General features: G+C 36.3%; 4 protein-coding genes across 7 annotated transcripts; 2 read left to right on the top strand and 2 right to left on the bottom strand.

Moving 5' to 3' along the window:
* Positions 1 to 229: 229 nt before the first annotated feature.
* Positions 230 to 5542, top strand: LOC133704359 (zinc finger protein 4-like). Of its 4 annotated transcripts, none has more exons than XR_009844047.1 (3): positions 368 to 891; positions 4386 to 5391; positions 5455 to 5542. XR_009844047.1 is itself a non-coding variant. In XM_062129169.1 (3 exons), exon 3 carries the CDS (start codon positions 4464 to 4466, stop codon positions 5205 to 5207), a length of 744 nt encoding a protein of 247 aa, XP_061985153.1. In that variant the 5' UTR covers positions 368 to 891; positions 2648 to 2741; positions 4386 to 4463; the 3' UTR covers positions 5208 to 5542. The 4 variants fall into 4 exon arrangements, 3 of the variants coding, with proteins under 3 accessions (XP_061985154.1, XP_061985153.1, XP_061985152.1); XM_062129169.1 differs by adding an exon at positions 2648 to 2741 and having other exon boundaries at positions 4386 to 5542; XM_062129170.1 differs by lacking the exon at positions 368 to 891 and adding an exon at positions 230 to 344 and having other exon boundaries at positions 4386 to 5542.
* Positions 5543 to 7886: 2344 nt separating this feature from the next.
* LOC133704358 (protein OBERON 3-like) lies at positions 7887 to 11882 on the top strand. Its single transcript, XM_062129167.1, has 2 exons — positions 7887 to 9986; positions 10878 to 11882. Exons 1-2 carry the CDS (start codon positions 8138 to 8140, stop codon positions 11465 to 11467), a joined length of 2439 nt encoding a protein of 812 aa, XP_061985151.1. The 5' UTR covers positions 7887 to 8137; the 3' UTR covers positions 11468 to 11882.
* Positions 11883 to 12967: 1085 nt separating this feature from the next.
* LOC133704636 (probable ascorbate-specific transmembrane electron transporter 1) lies at positions 12968 to 14336 on the bottom strand. The gene is made up of 4 exons (XM_062129524.1): positions 14123 to 14336; positions 13979 to 14027; positions 13497 to 13696; positions 12968 to 13398 (listed from the first exon to the last, which is right to left on the bottom strand). The coding sequence occupies exons 1-4, from the start codon at positions 14279 to 14281 to the stop codon at positions 13135 to 13137; spliced, it is 672 nt and encodes a 223-aa protein (XP_061985508.1). The 5' UTR covers positions 14282 to 14336; the 3' UTR covers positions 12968 to 13134.
* A 1591-nt stretch (positions 14337 to 15927) lies between these two features.
* LOC133706062 (probable transmembrane ascorbate ferrireductase 3) lies at positions 15928 to 17952 on the bottom strand. Its single transcript, XM_062131580.1, has 4 exons — positions 17575 to 17952; positions 17434 to 17482; positions 16732 to 16931; positions 15928 to 16413 (listed from the first exon to the last, which is right to left on the bottom strand). The coding sequence occupies exons 1-4, from the start codon at positions 17731 to 17733 to the stop codon at positions 16153 to 16155; spliced, it is 669 nt and encodes a 222-aa protein (XP_061987564.1). The 5' UTR covers positions 17734 to 17952; the 3' UTR covers positions 15928 to 16152.
* Positions 17953 to 18717: the final 765 nt, after the last annotated feature.

Below are 18717 nucleotides of genomic sequence, written 5' to 3'. Positions count from 1 at the left end.
CAAAAATGGCTGGGCTCCAAGGTGGTCTGTGAATTCACTGAATTGTAAGAAGAAATTGGTACACATCGCAGGCGAGAAGTCTGGTCTATGGTCCTGTCTCGATCCCGAGTGACATCAAGAGGCCACATTAACTTGCAGAGTGGTGAAGATGACTTGTGATATAATAAAAAGACAAAAAAGTATGGGCTATGTCAAGGTTCATGTGAATGTAAACTGCACAAACCAAGCGTCAGAGATGATGGTGTTATGGGAGTCCATCTTTACAATAAAATGAAAAGGAAACAGAGGGTGAAAAAATAATGTAAAGAATCTGACCCACGTACTATTCGACTCGGTCTTCTGGGGTACTCTCTCTCTCTCTCTCTCTCTCTCTCTCTCTCTCTGTGTTAAAGTTGGATGAGAGCGAAGTTTTTAGAAATGAAGAAGTAGCAAACATTTGAGTGTATTTCTGTGGGGCTTCCCATCTTTGTTTCTTTGCTTTCCCTGTCTTTTGGTTTGCTTTTTCACCCTCACACATCAATTCTCTCTCATGTAGCTGCTGTCGATTGAAAGACTAGGAAAGAGCCCAAAATTCAACGTTCTGAGTGGTTGCTGCATTATCTGCTTTTCTTTGCTTTCTTTTTCTTCATTTATTTCATTCTCTGACTTATCTGACTTTGCACCATCTTCTCCTTTTCTTCAACTTCTGCTTTCCCATAATTGTTCGCATCTCTCCCCGGTTATTCTCTTTTTTTTTTCTCTACTTTCACCCCCTCCATAAGTGGTAAAAAACCCACTTTGTTCACTCAAATTTTCTCTTTTTTTCTGATACTCAAACGGACTCTCTCTCTCTCTCTTCTCCCAAAGCAGTACTATGTCCCTGAAGCACACTCAGAAATCTCAAGATACCATGTAAGGAACTTCTGCCGCCCATCTCATCACCCTTTTTATTATCCGCTTCTTCTTCTGGTTTCTGAAGCTCTGTTACTTTCTGTGTTCCTTGTTCTTTTTATTTGGATAACTTCTTTTGTGTTATAATTAATCTTTTTCATTCTTTGAGTGTATAATATATCTACATATTCTAAATTTCTAATCCCCCCTATCATCTAGGGTTTGTTCAGGTTCTTGAAATGTTTTTATTATGTATTGTGTTGTTGCTGATTTGGGGTTCTGTCGATGGCCTGAGGTTGAGTTCAATTATGTGCCTTTTTTTAGTTTTCTTTTATAGTTGTTGATAATGTGGGGTTTTTGCTTTTACTCCCTTGTCTTTAGCTGTTCTTGCACACAGAATCGGAGCGGCTAATCTGTAATGCCCTTTGTTTTGAATGACTGAGGCAATCTCTGCTGCTTGCACGAGCATAGAGCTTTTGTTCAGATTGAAAATGCATCAAACCATTCAACTAAGAATTGTTTTTGCATCACTTAAATCATTATCTTCAACATCTTCGAAAGGAAAAGGAGTTGTAGGTGCATTCTTAATTTCTTAAAATGCTTTTCCTACATGTAGGATTGCTGGTTTCTAACCTGAATGATGTGTCCTTGAATGTAACCTAGTCATTATACATTTCGATATGGGGTGGTGTCGCAGTTCTATTATTTTAGGTATCGCAAGGATTGATATAATCGAAGTCAGACAGTTTTATCTAGTTGGATATCATTATTCACAAGTTGTCAATCAAATTCAGTGCCATTTGATCACAAATGTCATTAAGTAATTTTCTTGAGAGCAAAGTTTAAAAAACTGCAGATGTTCTGTCAAAAATGATCTAGTCGATCTGGTTATGGAAAAACATTAAATGAATAATGCCTACGTTGCTTCAAAGAATTATGCATGATAGACCCTGAAAATTCATGAATTGTGTTGGAGTATGGGAGATCTGCTGCTTTACCATATGAGATCAAATTTGAATAGTTGTGAGATGTTCTGCATCGGTTCAGAGGTGCATGGATTTTACTTTCCATCACTTTAAGGGGCTAGATGGAAAAGCAATTTGAGGAAATGGTTTTTTGACCTTAACCGCTGCAATTTGGATGGGGAAAAAAAACATCAAAAAGCTCCAACACACTGCTAATTCTTTGCAAAAGTATTACGAAGTAGTTAGTATAGATGCATATATACATGTATTTGAACTTGTTTACAGAGATATACACATCACAGACACTAGGAATTAGGAATAACAACCCAATTAAAGTGTGAAATAGGAAGCATCTAGTGGTCGGTCCAGTGACATGGTTAATCATTCATAGGAATCGTGTGAGGAAAACAGACGCTCAAAATAACTGATGTGCTGCTATTATAGTGATACTTTATGATGTTTACTGAAGGAGAGAAATATTTATCACATTACAGCTTGCATATTCAATGCTTCTAATTATCCTTTGTACATGTAGTTGGAGTGTGAGAAAAGAAGCGAGGTGAGAAAAAATAAATATAAATTCCATCCCATTCCGTATATAAATGAGGAAAGATGTAGAGAGAAGGAAGAACTTTCAGTTGTAATTTCTTCTCAAACAGACTTCCTATTCCTCTCTAAAAGCTGAGACAATTGAAGAGAAATGAGAACTATGCTGCCTGTGGACTATGCAGCTGTGAAAATTTTCTTCTATCAAGATTGATTTATCTTGGTCTAGTGCATTTCATGAACTTTCTTATGGTGTGCATTTTCAGATCCATTTTCTTACTCAAGATGTTAAAGAGATTGAAGATTAATCTGGAGTTCGACGTTTGAGGTCTTACTTCTGTTTGCAACTGATATTATGAGGTTAGTACTACTAATCGAGTCTGACTCATATAGGTTTAGACTGATTAATTAGTTCGAGCCAGGGGATAGAAAAAGTTGTTGGATGTTAATCATCAGACAAGGCGGGATTTGACCAATTTGTTGGTTAGTGTAAGTTCCTAAACTTGGATGGAATAGCATCTTGATTTGACCAGTTGTACTGCTCATCCAATTTATTTTCGGGCAGAAGCATATTTTTCCTGGGCTCCATGTGCTGCCAAATTTGCAAGAAGGTACTGCAATTAGCATCGTTATTGTTGGAAGGAATCACATACCATCATACCATGACATTAATTGGTCGTAAGTTAGGAGAGGATGCATTACACCTCCAAATGGTATGCTAAGGTTATCAAGTTGAAATGCTAAGGAGTGTTTCAAGAGCAGGAGTGAGTCACAACCAAGACTTTTTTTTTTTTGAATTCGAGAAAACCCCATCTCTATAAAGTGTAATTTGTGGGCTTAGATGAGTGAGTAAAACTCCAACTGTCTCAGGTTCTTACAAAAAATGCACGTCCTGACTCGAACTCGAGACTTGCTGTGCAGATCTTAAGCCCTTTGCCATCACACTACGTCCCTTGAGGACGAGTCACAACCAAGATGTTAACAGGTTGGCTGGAGAACTTACTATAAATGAGGCTACAAATGGTTTAGATGCTGTCAACATAGACACAGCATGAAGGTCGCAGAAATACACCATTTTTATTCTAAGTCTTGATTAGCTCAGGAAATTCCCTTAGAAATTGAGGCGTTGATTTTGAAAAGTTGAGGGAAGCTCTTAGACAATGGTTGATCATGTGTACTGTAGATTACTGGATGTCAGTGAGGAAGAGTGATAGCATTCAAGTAGAAGAGCCAGGGAATGAAGTCATCGATCTGAAAGTCAATTTGGTTTAAGTCATGTAAAGGGAAGTGACAAAGTTATGAGAAAGTATATAATTACTTGCCAAATATCTCATGGAAGATACGAGTTTGGCCATGAAAGGAGGAAGATGTAATTCCTTGCGTGATTTGGTATCAAGTGAGTTGAATATATTTAAATGCTTCAAAGCATCTTATTTACTTGCTGATTCAGAATAAGTCAGGTGTCCAAAATCCCTTTAGATTGTCTATCATCCTCTCCCAGTTGGAGAAACTTTGCCCAAAGTTTTGAAGTGATGAGATATTGGTTTGAGTGGCTCCGAAGTTATGCTCCTGTCTTGGAACGAGAGCATTTTCGATGATGAGATAGCCTTCAGAAAAAGATGAAAGGGAATAAATAGCCTTTCCATGGTATTATTACAATCATTAGGAATGAAGAAAAATATATTGGTCAGTTGATTTGTTCATGGGTCACCTCAACTGGTGTGGATTGTAAATTATGTCATGATTGTTGTTTGTTCCTCATTGTTCTGGAATCTGGGGTGTGTTTTAGACATTTCAGGTAATTTGGACGAGTTAGAATTATTATCTTGTGATGTGCTTGCACTGATTTGTTGTGCTTTCAAGGTAATGCAAACAGGCACTTTATGTTTGCATGCTTGGTTTGTGGATACTGGATAGAGCTGACTGTATACATATTTGTTCCAATGCTTTCTCGTTATTTTCATGCTCACATCAAGGCTAATAACTGAATCCTTGTAAATGCAGGTGAAGCACTAGCCGGTTCTAAGCAGTTTTCCATTGGTAGTACATATAGACCGAAGTGCTTTACTGTTTCACCCAGTCATGATATCTCCAAAATCCAAATTGGATTTTGAAAATGATTTAGAAGTTAGTAGCCAAGTAGCATCCAACATATCTGTGCACGAACTATCCCCTGATCCCTCCAAGGATAGCACCACCCCTTCTTCCTATCTCACGGATCTCGTTAAGCATCAAGAGAATTCTGTGCCAGTTTCCCTTGACTTATCACTCCACTTCAACTCCAGTGAAATTGAGTTGAAAGGAACAGGTGAGACTAGCATTGAAGTAGCTGCCCATACTCCAGCCACAACCATCCCAAGAGTTTTCTCTTGCAACTACTGCCGGCGAAAGTTCTACAGTTCACAGGCACTTGGTGGCCACCAAAACGCTCACAAGAGGGAGCGAACGATGGCAAAGCGAGCCATGCGAATGGGAATGTTTTCAGATAGGTATACTAACTTGGCTTCTCTGCCACTTAATGGCTCCGCATTTCGGTCTCTTGGGATCAAAGCTCATGCTGCAATGCACCAAAGTATCATACAATCACAAACCCCTCCTGTTACAAGAGGTGGAGCTAGGTTTGAGCAAGGCTATTATGGAATGCCGATGTTCATGGAAGATGATGATGTGGGTCCATACTGGCCTGGGAGTTTTAGGCGGGTTGGTGAGGCAGTTGGTGGTAACTCAGGTTTAGAGTTGGCTCAAAGTCCGAATATGAATTTTGAAGCAAGAGCACCGCCACCAAGGACAGATTCATCAGCACCTGATCTTACTTTGAAGCTCTGAATTCCTTTTACTTTTTTGAATCTTATTTTTCTCCTACACATACTTACTCATATCACTTTTCACTTTGTACAGTGAGATATGCAATGTCAATGGCAATGAGCTTTCTAATTTTCATTAGAACTTCGCTCCCTATCTCTTTCTTATTATCATTTTTTGTCTTCTTGGTGTATTTTTATAGTTCCAAGTATGTTGTTGTACTCTTTATCTACAAGAATATTTTCTTCTTGGTGTATTTTTATAGTTCCAGCTATGTTGTTGTGCTCTTTATCTACAAGAATTTTGGAGGTATAAATCAATGGAAAGATCTCGCAGTATATTTATAGTACTGTTTTTTATCTTTATTTTTATGGATTCAATATGCAATGAAGTTGTTTCTTTTGGTTTCTTGAAACAATTATTTTTGCTGGTCAATGACTTTTTGATTACCATCCAGGGAGTTGAATCTTCTCCTTCCTGCAGGACCATTAATTCTAATGGGAGGCTGCTCCGCCGAGTCTGGTTACGAGTGGTTGATCACCAAGCTCCCATGCCCACCTTCAATGGGTTCCAGCTGGAAGGTTATTTGGAAACTTCCGCTGCTGCGAGTAATTAATCAGATTCATTTACATATTTTATAAGAATTCTTTTATCTGCCGGAATCCAGATACATACATGTCCTGTAAACTTGGAGCCTATTTGATAATTACCCAGGGCTTCTTTTTTTAATTTTTTCTTTTTCTCTCCGTAAAACCTGCTGAAAAGTTATTGGGCAAAACTTTGAAGATCCTTCCAAAAAGTTATTTAGGATTCGAGAATTAGAAGCTGTAAAACAAAATTCTTAAGACTTGATTTCAACAGCGCCAAACACTAGTATAACCACAATCATATTAAAAGCTGCAACTATACCAGCAAGCTTTGTTTTCGCTGGCTTCTGCTATACATCGAATGATTCGTTACGTCGATTAAAATGTATTGCATAAAAGGTTTCCAACAAAATTTCTTTTCGTTTCATTTCTCACGATTGGAAATTTCGTGAGATGTCTCTATCTTTTACCAACTTCATCAAGTTCTTCTTTGGTAGCGTATCTTCCTGGATGCAGGACAATATTATATTCTTTAATATTGGCTGCAAAATTCCAAAATTAGACGTGTTTACTCGCTTATCTTAAACTCGTTGACCAAGTCTACTAGTAATCTTCACTTTACGCGTCTCTGCTTTCTAGCAAGAAAGTCCTTCTGTTCTTCGACCTTTTCCTATGCCACTCGAGAAAGAAACGTCTTCTGCTTCCGAGAATTTCTTGTCGCTTGATTTCAAAAAGGAAAGAAAGAAAGAAGACAAGCTTATAATTGGTGTTGTTGTTGATCGTTGAACACAATCACACATAATGAGGAAAAGCCTTGGTATTTGCATGTCAGCATGCGGGTGATATTTGTCGAAACCATTTCTCTCGACCTTTCAATCTTCAGTTGAGATTCTCTTAAATGTTCGAAGAAGACGATTCCGGGTAAACTATATTTTTAACTTCTGAAAATTTTCTTGAATATTTAAGGTGAAAAATAGATATAACGTGATGAAAAAACTACTTTATCGAAGAAAAAATTAAACCTAAAAAGAGACTTTAGAGAACAAAAGGTCTTGAGAATAACTAGATGGAGCGAAAACCCTACCTTTTCTGGTCCATCAATTACGGATAGATTTTATTTTTATCCTCGTGAATTCATTAATGTTTTCCTTCGACCCCTGTAGTTTATATATTTATAGTTTTACACTTCTAGTTTTATATAACATTCCAATGTTACCCCGGTCCATTGAATGATTTTGACTTTTAGATTCTTAAGGTTTCTATGTGTTATTGTATATATAGACGCGTGTGCGCGTGACAGCATTGGTGGGAATTTGAAAGAAAAGAAAAACAGAAAAACAAGAAAATTTAAATGGAATTCTAGAGAAGTGAGCCTAAAGGGCAAAATAGAAACTTACTCAAGATTTTAGAGATAAGATTTAGAAATATTAAACTATATATAAAAATAGAAGCGGAACACTAATATATACAATGACACGTCAACAGATTGACTTTGGAGTTTGGACTTGGTCGTGGTCCTTTTTTTTTTTTTTTTAATTTTATCTTTTATCAAGACACGGTGTTAATACTGTAAAGGTACTTCGTCTGTCCTCAAGCAAGGTGAAACGAAACACGTCCTGTTGCTGCTTTGGGACTGCTCCCACTTCCCAGTTTACTCAATCCCATACAAAATCACAGTATATTACTCTATCTGTTTCCTTTAATAATATAATCATATCTCATTAATTTCAAACCAAGATGAGAGATTGGTCGGGACGATTCAATCCGAGGGGTTTCTACCCAATATTAATAATAACTACTGATACATGGAGGGTTGGGCCGGAGACAGGTTCCTTCCAAAAAACATGCTTTGTGAGACATACCCTGTCCTAAAATAAGATTTCAGTGCATCGTACCTGGCACCGTTAATCAGCTTAAAGTAGACTCACCATCACCATAAACAAGGGAAGTCCACAGCTCTTCTTTTGGATGTTTTCGGGTAGAAGCAGCAGTGAAAACTGGCCACAGCATTTGAGTTTTATATATATATAACTCAAGGGTTCAATAGTCAATGCTGGCTGACTGTTAGCCGTTTTGTATGAAAATTAAAAGGCTTTGAAAGTTTCAGCCTTTAAAAACCACAAACAATACAAAGACGAATCTGAAAACTTTGTTATGTGATGTTGTCATGTTAGACTTTGCAGTTGAGAATCAAACCCACCCAACTTGAAATGAGGCAATAACCCTCCCACCCCCTAGACCCCCTCATTTTTTCCATCTTGCCCCTCCAGTCCAGTCCACCCTTAAAGCGAAGGTCTTCTTGACTCTCAACCTCCCCGCCTCTCTCCTCCTGTTAAACGCCTGACGTTTGAAAACAAAACAAAGGCCATGTATGGAGAGAAAGATCATCGTGCCTCTAATGGTGAGGTTGAGTCTGAGAGGTCTCTAAACAAAGAGAACCCTGTGGAGAAAATGATTGGTTTGTCTCGAAAGGGAATTGATTTTCTCAGAGAATCAAAGATGGGTTTTGAGGGGTTTGGCTTAAAACCCCAAGAACTCACTCTCAGCTACCTCTGTGAGAACAACAACAATAATCCTAAACTGGGTTTTTCTCTCAAGGGAAAAGAAGTAATCTTTTCAGAGCTTTCTATCCAAGATGAGAAATGGGTTGAGAGGGATTTCTTGAATCTGAGCGAAACCAAATCCAATTCTTCTTCCAAGAGACAAGTCCGCCACGAAGAAGATGAGGAAGAAGTTGAAGAGAATTCCTCAAGAGACAAGAAACAAAAGCTAGGGAGTACTTTAAATCTTTCTTTAGCTTTGCCAGATGTGTCTCTCTCTTTAACCGCATCAAATGCATTGCAAAATGTTGATCCTCTGATTGAGCCAAATCGTAATGAGTCCTTAGGTGCGGCGGCGGCGGCAGAAACACAATCCAAAAACAACAACACAAAAACTACATGCTCTAATGATTTCCCTGCTGCTTCACTTTCTTATTCGTATTCACACCCGTTTTCACACAATCCTAGTTGCTCTATGACTCTCAATTCAACTGAGAATTACGAGTATTCTGTAGGGAGAGATGATCAAATTTGGTGTGGAGGGGAAGGGACTAATGGATCAGTTCATAGCCGGTTTAGGCCTATTGGAGATGGGATTGTTGCTTTGAACAATAACAGTCATGGTGGTGGTGGTTCTATAATGCAAGGTAATCGTGCAACGAATAAGGATTCGTGCAATAATAGTGTCTATAAAACTACTAGTTCGGATAATCTTTCATTTTTTCCATCTGAATTGCCGGCTAGGCCACGCTTAGATGCTTATTCAGGTGATTCTAGGAGAAGGGATTCAGAGAATTTGAGAGGTTTGGAGAGTGGAGATGGAGAAGGTGAAGCAAAAAAGCTGTCTAGACCGGGGAGAATTCTTCGTGAGATTGTTTCTGAGTCCATTCCTGTTATGGCTCAGATAATTCAGGAGGTAGCCGAAGAAACATTGGAATTGACGAAGGAGTACTTGAAGAATCTAATTGCTACGACTGAAAAGAGAGACGAGTTAGTTGGCCTTCAAAACCGGCTTCAGAAAAGGTCTGATCTTACCAAGGAGTCTCTCTTAAAGTGCCAGAGGGAGCAGCTAGAAATATTAGTTGCGGTCAAAATGGGGCATGGAAGTTTTGTATCTGGGAAAGTTCGGGTTCCTACGAATGAGTTGGTGGAGATTTTCTTGTTCATGAGGTGTAGGAATGTGAATTGCAAGAGTATATTGCCTGTGGATGACTGTGACTGTAAGTTTTGCTCGGGGAATAAGGGATTTTGCAGCTCGTGTATGTGTCCTGTCTGTATGAATTTTGATTGTGCTAGCAATACATGCAGTTGGGTTGGATGTGATGTTTGCTCCCATTGGTGCCATGCTGCTTGTGGCACACAAAAGAATCTCATTAGACCTGGTCCTAGCTTGAGGGGACCATCAGGAACTAGGGAGATGCAATTTCACTGCATTGGGTGCAATCATGCTTCTGAGATGTTTGGCTTTGTCAAGGATGTGTTTGTGTGCTGTGCAAAGGATTGGGGTCAAGAAACTCTGATAAAGGAGCTTGATTGTGTTAGGAAGATTTTCAAGGGAAGTGAGGATTTCAAAGGAAAGGAGTTGCATACTAAGGCTGAGGACTTGCTCTCCAAGCTTGAAAGAAAACTGATGTCTTCTAGAGAAGCCTGCAACGTCATTATACAGTTCTTCAACTGTAAGTCTTCAAACTTCGAACTCCTGCTTTTTCTATGCAATTTATGTGCTATTTCTTCTCATTATTTGAATTGAGTAGATGGTTGAACTCACCTTATGGATTGGTTGGTAAAAATCTGAATTATTTTGTCACTGCTGACCTTTGATGTCTGAAAGAATTGGGAAAAAAATAAGATTGATGTGTTTTGGTTTCTCAGTTACTGTTCTCTGTATGGACAGAGCTTTGTTGATTGAAGCTTGTTCTTATCTGGTCCGCTGATGTTGTCATTCTTTTAAGCTGTAACCTCTATCCCTTTTCTCCAAATAAGTTTCTTTACATAAATAAATTAATCTGTCAGAGCTCGAATAAATGCCAACAGATTGAGCTTAGAGTTTATTGAAGGTAATGTGATAAGTTGTGCATTATTACACACCAGTTAATTAAATGAAGAAAGATTGTATAGGTCATTTTATGTTCAGAGGTGTGAATAATCGGGCTGGGTTCTGCACCCTAAACAATTCTTTTATAGTAACTAAGATGAGTGTTTGGCATGGCTGATGAGTTTTGATGTTATTCTTCCAAGCTTTCACTCTTGAGCTGGGACATGTCCCATTAGTCTCTGAAAGTGTAATAAAAACAAACTTCTTTTATGCCATTTACAACATGGGCTCTTCAAGTGCTAGACAGTAATATAACTGGGGATCTTAGCATGTCTGTTCTATGACGGAAAAAACAAGGTAGAATGAAGAAATAAACTGAAAAAAGAAGGGAAAAAATCCTTCTTTTATGGCATTAATCAACATTTGCCCATCACTAGATTGTGAACTTCAAACTAACTTTAATTTTCAAGGTTATTTTAGTCATTTATGCTCAGAAATTCAAATCGTATATTTCTTCTTTTGGGATTTTTAGATGCAGATGGTATGTCAGATTTTCCTGCTTCTGGTGTTTCTGCGAAAGAATTGATGCCAACAGAAGCTACCCTTAGAAAAGATGCAGTACCTATGCTGCCAGCAACTTCTCTCACTCCAAAATATGCCATTTACAACATGGGCTCTTCAAGTGGAAGACGTGATTCACTACCAAATGATCTACACCGAAATGATCTCAAAGCTTCCCTCCTTGATGTCCTAAAACTTGAAAATGAGTTTCAGTTTGGGAAGTTATCAAAGAATGATGGCTTCAACAGCTTAGAAAGCATTGTGCAGATCAAAGAAGCTGAAGCAAGAATGTTCCAGAACAAGGCAGATGAAGCACAAAGAGAGGCCGAAGGTTACAGACAGATGATTCGGGCAAAATCTGACAAGTTAGAAGAAGAATATGCAGAGAAGCTGGCCAAAATGTGTTTTCAAGACACAGAAGAAACACGGAGGAAGAAAATGGAGGAACTGAAGACTTTGGAAAATACATATTGTAATTACTTCAACATGAAGCTGAGAATGCAAGCAGAGATTGCTGGTTTATTGGAAAGAATGGAGGCCACAAAGCAGCAATGGGTGTAATTTATTCGTTCGGTTTTTATAATTTTGCTCACAGACGATGCGTAATGGTGTGCAATTGTCTTGTATCTTTGCCATTTTGAGCTTGAAATGTTTGTTCTCTAAATGCAAAAATGCACGGCTTTCCTTCCTAGCTGTGGAACTGGGGAGCTTGGAAGTCCATGGCCTTGATGGGAAGATCAAGGAACAAAACCAGTGAAATTCTATCTTATAGTATATCAAAGGTTGTTTGATACTGTTGGATTTGTTTGGTAGCTGTCCAAAATTGGTGAATACATGGCAGGATCAGACTTCATAGTTCATAGGGCCACTGTTGCTGCTGCTTATGACCTTAAACTCTATGATATCCCTCCCAATATAACTACTGAATCATTGTCTTTGCCCATGTTATTTCATATACCAATGTTTTGATTCTTAATTACAATTGTCAAATGTTACCCGCCCTAGTTGCTGCAGCTATCAGAAATTGTACTCTAATTTATGTATTATACGATTCTGCAGATAGTATATAAAATTATCAGTGCTAATGCACATCGTTGAGGTTGTTCTTACAAGATAATTTTAATGGCGAATAAAGGTAATGAATACGATCCCTTTTCTGTTTTTTTTTTTTTTAAACATAGACGTGTGTGATCACCATGAAGTACCGGTCACTGTGAGTTATAGAACCATTGAATTGTTCCCTGATTTAAAATATTTTTTTATTTACAAATATATTAAAATAATATTTTATTTTATTTTATAAAAAAATCTTTTTAAAATTAACACATCAATTATAAAAACATATAAAAATTTAATTTTAAATAAAAAAAATTCAACTGTTTTTAAAAAACACGACTGCACGCCATCGGATAGTACCATAACCATTAAGCCTTAATTAATTGCTCCATTGACACAGGATAATAATGATAAGAAGTGCTTCGGAGTTCCAAGTTCAGACAAATTGTGCAAGTCCAGCCAACCGTGCTTCCTTACTAATGTATAATTATGAAACAATAATTTCCTCAAAAAAAAAAAATGTTCCATAAAATTATTCTTTCAGGTTTGGTGCTTTTGAAAAGAGAGTTTGAACTTGTATTATCGTTAAACATCCAATAAATAAAGAAATTAGTTTCCGAGTACAAAAACGGAATATAATTTATATAACTTTACCTTAAAACAAAGTCTCATAAAAAAGAATTGAATAGATAAAGGATTTCCCTAATAAATGTATGTTCTTATAAAATGCTGAAAACTAAATAAATGATAGTATGGAAGGAATGCATTTATTTTTTTAATTTTAATAAATCATTATTCTGAAAAAATAATACACCTTGACAAATGCTTTATTATTATTATTATTCCTTAGTTAGGCCCAAAAATAAAAGTGATCACAAGTCAATAAAAAGACTATGGATTTCGTTTTCATTAGTCTTATTATGAACAGTTCATAACAGCTCCCTGCAAAATCTCTCTAAAAAAACATTCCTCACAAAAGGAAAAAAAAATCTGCAATTTATTGAACAAATAAATAAATTATAAAACCATACGAGTGCAGCCTAGTAGGAAAGACCAGGTTTCGAAGCTCGAGTCTACTCCCCCCCACCCCTTCATCAAGAAATTACAAGTGGTAGAAGAGAGAACAAATCAGAACCCCATGGGCACAGAGAAGATCTGATACCATTTGATGTTTAATAATGTCCTCGTGGAAGGACACTGCTCAGCCCAACACCGACTGCAAATACAAAAAGCAAGAGTCCAGTGAAGTTGACAATAAGTCCTTCTTGGCTGAGGCCCAGGTCTAAGAAAATTGAAGTTTCCAGCAAACCCGTCTGGGCTGCGCTTATAGCAAGGAAAAATATGGCCAAACCACCAAAAACGTGCCATGGCCTGTACGAGCTTCTTGCTGACATTTCTGCGCCCGGGAACACAAATGAGAAGAATCCCAACAACCACTGCCCAGCGTCCCATTTTGTGTTAATCAGTGATCAGAATATTAAGAAAAGGTAACAAATTAATGGTACATCTTGTAATCGCAAGAAAAAAAAAATACCTGTAAACCAAATAAACAGATGGTGATCATGCCAAGCCAGGAATGTAAACTAGTCATGTCTTTTTCCTCCACCTCATGCTTAAACTTGAAAGCTGTATAAACACCCCCTACTCCAGCCACAAGTGCTATCAGATGCAATGTTACATGAAAAGCTTTTTGCACCTTCCTCTTTGCTGGAACTGACTTGTATGCCATAATAGCTGATTCAAAATGAAATTTGATTAGAACCTACAGTGTTTTCTTTTCACTGCTGGAGTGACAGACATACTATGGAGCAATCAGGAAGAAGTCTACTATGTAGTACAAGTGCATGGTCGCTTCGAAGGATTAAGACCTCTAGTTTTTCTATGAAATGTCAGCCCTTGCTATCAAAATTATTGATATGAGCAGTGATTACTCGTGAAATTAATAATAATGCCCCGGTTTAGCATTTTCTGATTCATTTATTAATTTATTCATAAAGCTACATTTTATTTTCTTACCTTCTCCCGCAAAAACTATAAATCCAACTGCCATTAGAAGAGCATGCATCTGAATTGAGAAGAATCATGAAATTAAACAAAGAATTACTAGTTAGAAAACATAATGAACATATTTATATATGATTAGTGCCTGATTCATCTTACATTCAAAATCTTGCCTTTGTTAGCAGATTCGAAAGCGAGGCCTCCTCGGAAGTGTAAAAGCCAAACAAGAACAAGGGTTGTGACTGCTATAGCTAACAAATGGGCGAACATTGTTACGGGGGTCGCCGAGATTTGGAAACTTCGACTTTTAGGTGGCATTGCGCAACTAGATGATCTCGAGTCTATTACTCTAGCTCAAAGAGACAGGGGTAATTGAAAAGGAGGAGATCAGTGGGAGCTGGAAATAGGTGTTGTCTAGCAGTTTTATATGTATATGTATATATGTTCTTCAAGTACTTGAAATCATCATCATTATTTGCTAGTATTTACGGAGTTGGACAATACAAAGTGATTCGTTTGTTTTCATTGTAAACTTGCCAAGGTGTTGAATATTTTATTATCAATAAACTATATTTTTGCTCATATAAACTCACTCCTAGTTTACTTCTACCCCCATAAATAAAAATCTCCAGATGTTTCTCCTATAGTTATTAAAAAGTTTAATTTCACTCTTAGGAGAAATAACTGATAAGAAATTCACTTTTCTTCATATTTTCTTTTTATTATTTTATCTCACCTTTTCCACTCAAATCCCCGAAAATGCCATAACATCTCACATAGAATACCTAGAAAACTAAAAAAAAAAACAAATAAAGAAGTGGTCTACTTAATGGTCAGGGGTAACATTGAAACTTCCTGTTAATTATAAGGGTAACATTGAGAAATCTTAAACTATAAGAGTAAAAGTGGAACATTGGCGAATCTTTAGGGTCAAGAATGAAGTTTACTCTTCTTGATTAATTTTACGTGGAAATTTTGCTGTGTACATTGTGATGTGCACAAGGAAAACCTTTCTGGTTTTGTCAACACAAGAAAGACGGATACTTCGAATCCCAAATATGCAGTATTAGGAAACGTCAAGGCCGGCGAGTCATGAGCCAGGGTTTTGTCGGTATGATCTTTGAAGTTTAGCATTTAATTAACCTAATTATTATTAGAAAATAATATAAATCATGTCTTGAAAATTTATTTAATAATTTAAGCTATTAGATTGAGATGGTTTTTTGATATGGTATTATATTTTTAATGACTAAACAGTCACGAGATTGAATCTCATCATTTTTATTTATTTGATAAAAATTAAGCACAATGTAATATATGTTGATGCAAGTTTTAAAATTAAAGAATTTTTACCTGAGAACCTATGTAATTTTTAAAGTTAAAAGAATTTCACTTGAGATGTGTATTAAAGAATAATATAAATTATATTTTAAAATTTTAACTAACAGCTTAAATTATGGTTCTTTGATAATTATAGGATTAAATAAAGTTTATTGAAATTTATTATTATTATTTTAATTCAAACGTTTGTTAACTTGGAACAATAATGTTAATGCCCATTGTCACCTAACAATGGGATCCGCGAAACGCGTACTTTATCATGAAAAGTTTATTGGTAATGCTACTACATCTTAGGTGGTGAGCAGAGAAGCATGGTGCCATGGCGAATGGGGGATGGTCCACAAGAAAATGTTGACTAATTTTGAAAAGTTTCATGGCTCGATTCTTCGCTTGAATTGATTTGGTTAACGGATATGATTGTTTACGAGGCATTGTAGTAGTATTAAGACTTGAGATTTAAAATATATATATGGAATACAAAAATTAAAATAAAATTAAAAACAAAAAAAATTGTTTTTAAATATTCTATCAGATTCGGTTAACGGATATGATTGTTTACGAGGTATTGTAGTAGTATTAAGACTTGAGACTTAAAATATATATATGGAGTACAAAAATTAAAATAAAATTAAAAACAAAAAAAGTTGCTTTTAAATATTCTATCAGATTTAATAGTTCTAAATCCGGGCTCATATAGAATATGTTGTTATTATTACTATATTTTTTTTTATCTTTTTTCGAAGTATATTTCTATCAGATCTTAAGCAATTCTACCCAACTTGTATGAAATGAAAACAACTACCCAATACATCATCAAGATACAAAATATGGAAGGTAGTATAGAATCATCACACATAACGGGCAAGAGCAACCGAGAGGTCAACGAATATGCCGAAGAGAAGGATAAAGAGTCCAGTGAAGTTAATCAAATGAGACTCGTGATGATGCTTTAGCTCGAGGAATGTAGCTTTCTCAATTAACCCAGTCAGTGCTGCACATGTTGCCATGCATAACAGTGCTCTCCCCCCACATACGTGCCATGGAAGCATGCTTGCCCTTGTTTGTTTCCCAGCTTTTGGAAACATGAATGTAAAGAAGCCGAACACCCACTGCGAATCGAGTTCAATTATATAACAAGTGTCACAGTCTGAAAATATACCATGCTGAAGCTGCTGGGATTTCTTTAGAAAAAGTTCAAATCAATCCCCATGTTTCTTAGGTTTGCAATACGGTCCCTTTTTAATGGATCAACGGATGACAGTTATTACATTTTCTCAGATTTGGTGTCAATCGGAAAAAAGTTTAAACACTGAAATAAAGGTTTGTTTTTGCCTAAAATTTAATTAATTCAAAGAAAGATAAGAACAAAGGAATTCTGGCTCGTCACTAGCTACAGGTCGTGGTCTAGTCGGATAGAGTTTACGCACCTGCAAGCAAAATAAACAGAAGGTGCTCAACCCAACCCATGAATGCAAGCTATAAACATCCTCTGCTTGGATCATATCATGGAACCTGAAAACAGCACATATGCCAACAATACCAAGGCACAGGGCAATCAGATGCAGGAACATGTGGATAGACTTCTGGACAATCATTGCCGATGATATTGTTTTGTATGTCATCATCGCTGCTCACATCACCACCATATATTTATATAAGAACTTAAGAAAGCTGTTAAAAGTAATCAAGTAGGTGAGACATGAGAATGTTGTTAATCGTTTAAAAACATCATTAAGGCTTGAATTCTAGAGAGACTTTATGGTTTATGGTCATGGAGGAGTAATTAATAACATAATACTAACTATTTCTTGAAACCCATTTTAAAATAAATATATATTTATAAAAGAAATTATGAGTCATGGATCCGGTGAGTAATAACTAATTATATAATATCATTAATAACTTCCTATGCATCAAGTTGATTTTTATTTTATTTTTTTAATTTTCAAGTTGTCAATTAATTCTTCAGAATTTTTAATTCAAGATTATATCCTCCCAAAAAAACACCCAAATGATGAAATAAATAAAATAGCCATTCCAACGCTATCAAGTTTCAATAAATGAGATTTTTTACTTATAAAAAGTAATTTTTGAAAATTTAATACATATATATACACACGAGCACGTACCTTCCCCAACAAGAAATATGAGTCCGCAGAACATAAAAAAGGGATGAGCCTGCATACCAAGATTATTAATAAAATTAAGAAATAGTAAGATTATAATTATATGACAGTAACAAGAACAAAGGGTGCGGAAATTCTAATTACATTGAAAACACGATCAGGATTATCAGAATGATACTCGATGCCCCCGCGATAATGCAATAACCAAACCAGCATGAGAATTATAGCCAAGATGCCAAACAAGTGTGTTATCACGGTTAGACGAGAGGCTGATTGCTTGTAGATTGTGCTGCCAGCATCCATTGAAGAAAGGGTTTAGTCTGTCAAATGTAGTGGCGATGGGTGACTTCTTATAGAAATCTCTCTCAAAATATCACCACCGGTAAACGCTGTTCTCGGGATTGCTTGTCTAGTTGGGCTTGGCCTGTTACATGGGAAACTTTTCTCTTCTTTTTACGAGAAGTGGAAGCTTTGTCCAGGGGAAAGCATCATCGGTACAAAAGTATGCTAGACCGAATTGTACCGAGGATTTTTTTTTGTCTCGAAATAATTAATATGTCGCATGATAGAATGGTTAATTACTCCTTTATGTATTATTAATGCTTTCGTTCTTTTGATGAACCAACGTGATAATATGTATAGGGGAAACTTATCAATATATCCTTCTTACGTTGCATCATTCATCAATTCTGTAAGAATATTAATCCATTGTAACCTTAAAATCTGTTCTTATTCAATAATATACCATTCTTTCAATCATTTTTGTTGCGAATCATGGCCATGTGCGCAAAACATAATTATTTTCGATATGAATTACTTGTATGATGCTTTTGGATTAAAGATGCTCGATGGGTGGATTTGGTCGGTTTCAAAAGATATTGCCAATGACCTCTTCCACATTTCAAAGAAAAATCGAAAGAAGAACAGAAAGCACGAAGCCCAGCACATGGTTAGATATTAAATCTGAGTGGTACATCAAATTTCTAGAGCCGAGTCAAGCCTAACATGAATTCATAGAAAGAGCGTGCGGGCTTTCATGGATGCCTTCAGCTTGACATTAAAAATATACATAGAAGACTAAGCTCAAAATTAGCAACCTAAAAATGTAGCAGATCAAACTGTAAAAAGGGGGTTTCTAGAGATAGAAAATCCAAGCAAAGGCCAGAGGAAGAAAGGTTATATATATATATATATATATATATATATATATATATATATATATATATATATATATATATATATATATATACACATGCATTTTCATTCAATTTGTTTAAATAGTGGGCT

Source organism: Populus nigra, chromosome 10 (assembly GCF_951802175.1).
Source record: "Populus nigra chromosome 10, ddPopNigr1.1, whole genome shotgun sequence".
Lineage (NCBI taxonomy): Eukaryota > Viridiplantae > Streptophyta > Magnoliopsida > Malpighiales > Salicaceae > Populus > Populus nigra.
The sequence above is the reverse complement of the archived record's forward strand: the minus strand, read 5'-3'. Positions and strand labels throughout refer to the sequence as shown.

Excerpts from the sequence above, each read along its gene's own strand:
- LOC133704359 (XM_062129170.1), top strand. The coding sequence starts at position 4,464 with ATGATATCTCCAAAATCCAAATTGGATTTTGAAAATGATTTAGAAGTT.
- LOC133706062 (XM_062131580.1), bottom strand. The coding sequence starts at position 17,733 with ATGGATGCTGGCAGCACAATCTACAAGCAATCAGCCTCTCGTCTAACC. Across the intron at positions 17,483-17,574 it reads ATCCTGATCGTGTTTTCAAT|GCTCATCCCTTTTTTATGTT; the intron begins GTAATTAGAATT and ends CTTGGTATGCAG. Across the intron at positions 16,932-17,433 it reads CATATTTCTTGTTGGGGAAG|CGATGATGACATACAAAACA; the intron begins GTACGTGCTCGT and ends TGATGTGAGCAG.
- LOC133704358 (XM_062129167.1), top strand. The coding sequence starts at position 8,138 with ATGTATGGAGAGAAAGATCATCGTGCCTCTAATGGTGAGGTTGAGTCT. Across the intron at positions 9,987-10,877 it reads CATTATACAGTTCTTCAACT|ATGCAGATGGTATGTCAGAT; the intron begins GTAAGTCTTCAA and ends TGGGATTTTTAG.
- LOC133704636 (XM_062129524.1), bottom strand. The coding sequence starts at position 14,281 with ATGCCACCTAAAAGTCGAAGTTTCCAAATCTCGGCGACCCCCGTAACA. Across the intron at positions 14,028-14,122 it reads ACAAAGGCAAGATTTTGAAT|ATGCATGCTCTTCTAATGGC; the intron begins GTAAGATGAATC and ends TTCTCAATTCAG. Across the intron at positions 13,697-13,978 it reads TATAGTTTTTGCGGGAGAAG|CTATTATGGCATACAAGTCA; the intron begins GTAAGAAAATAA and ends ATTTTGAATCAG.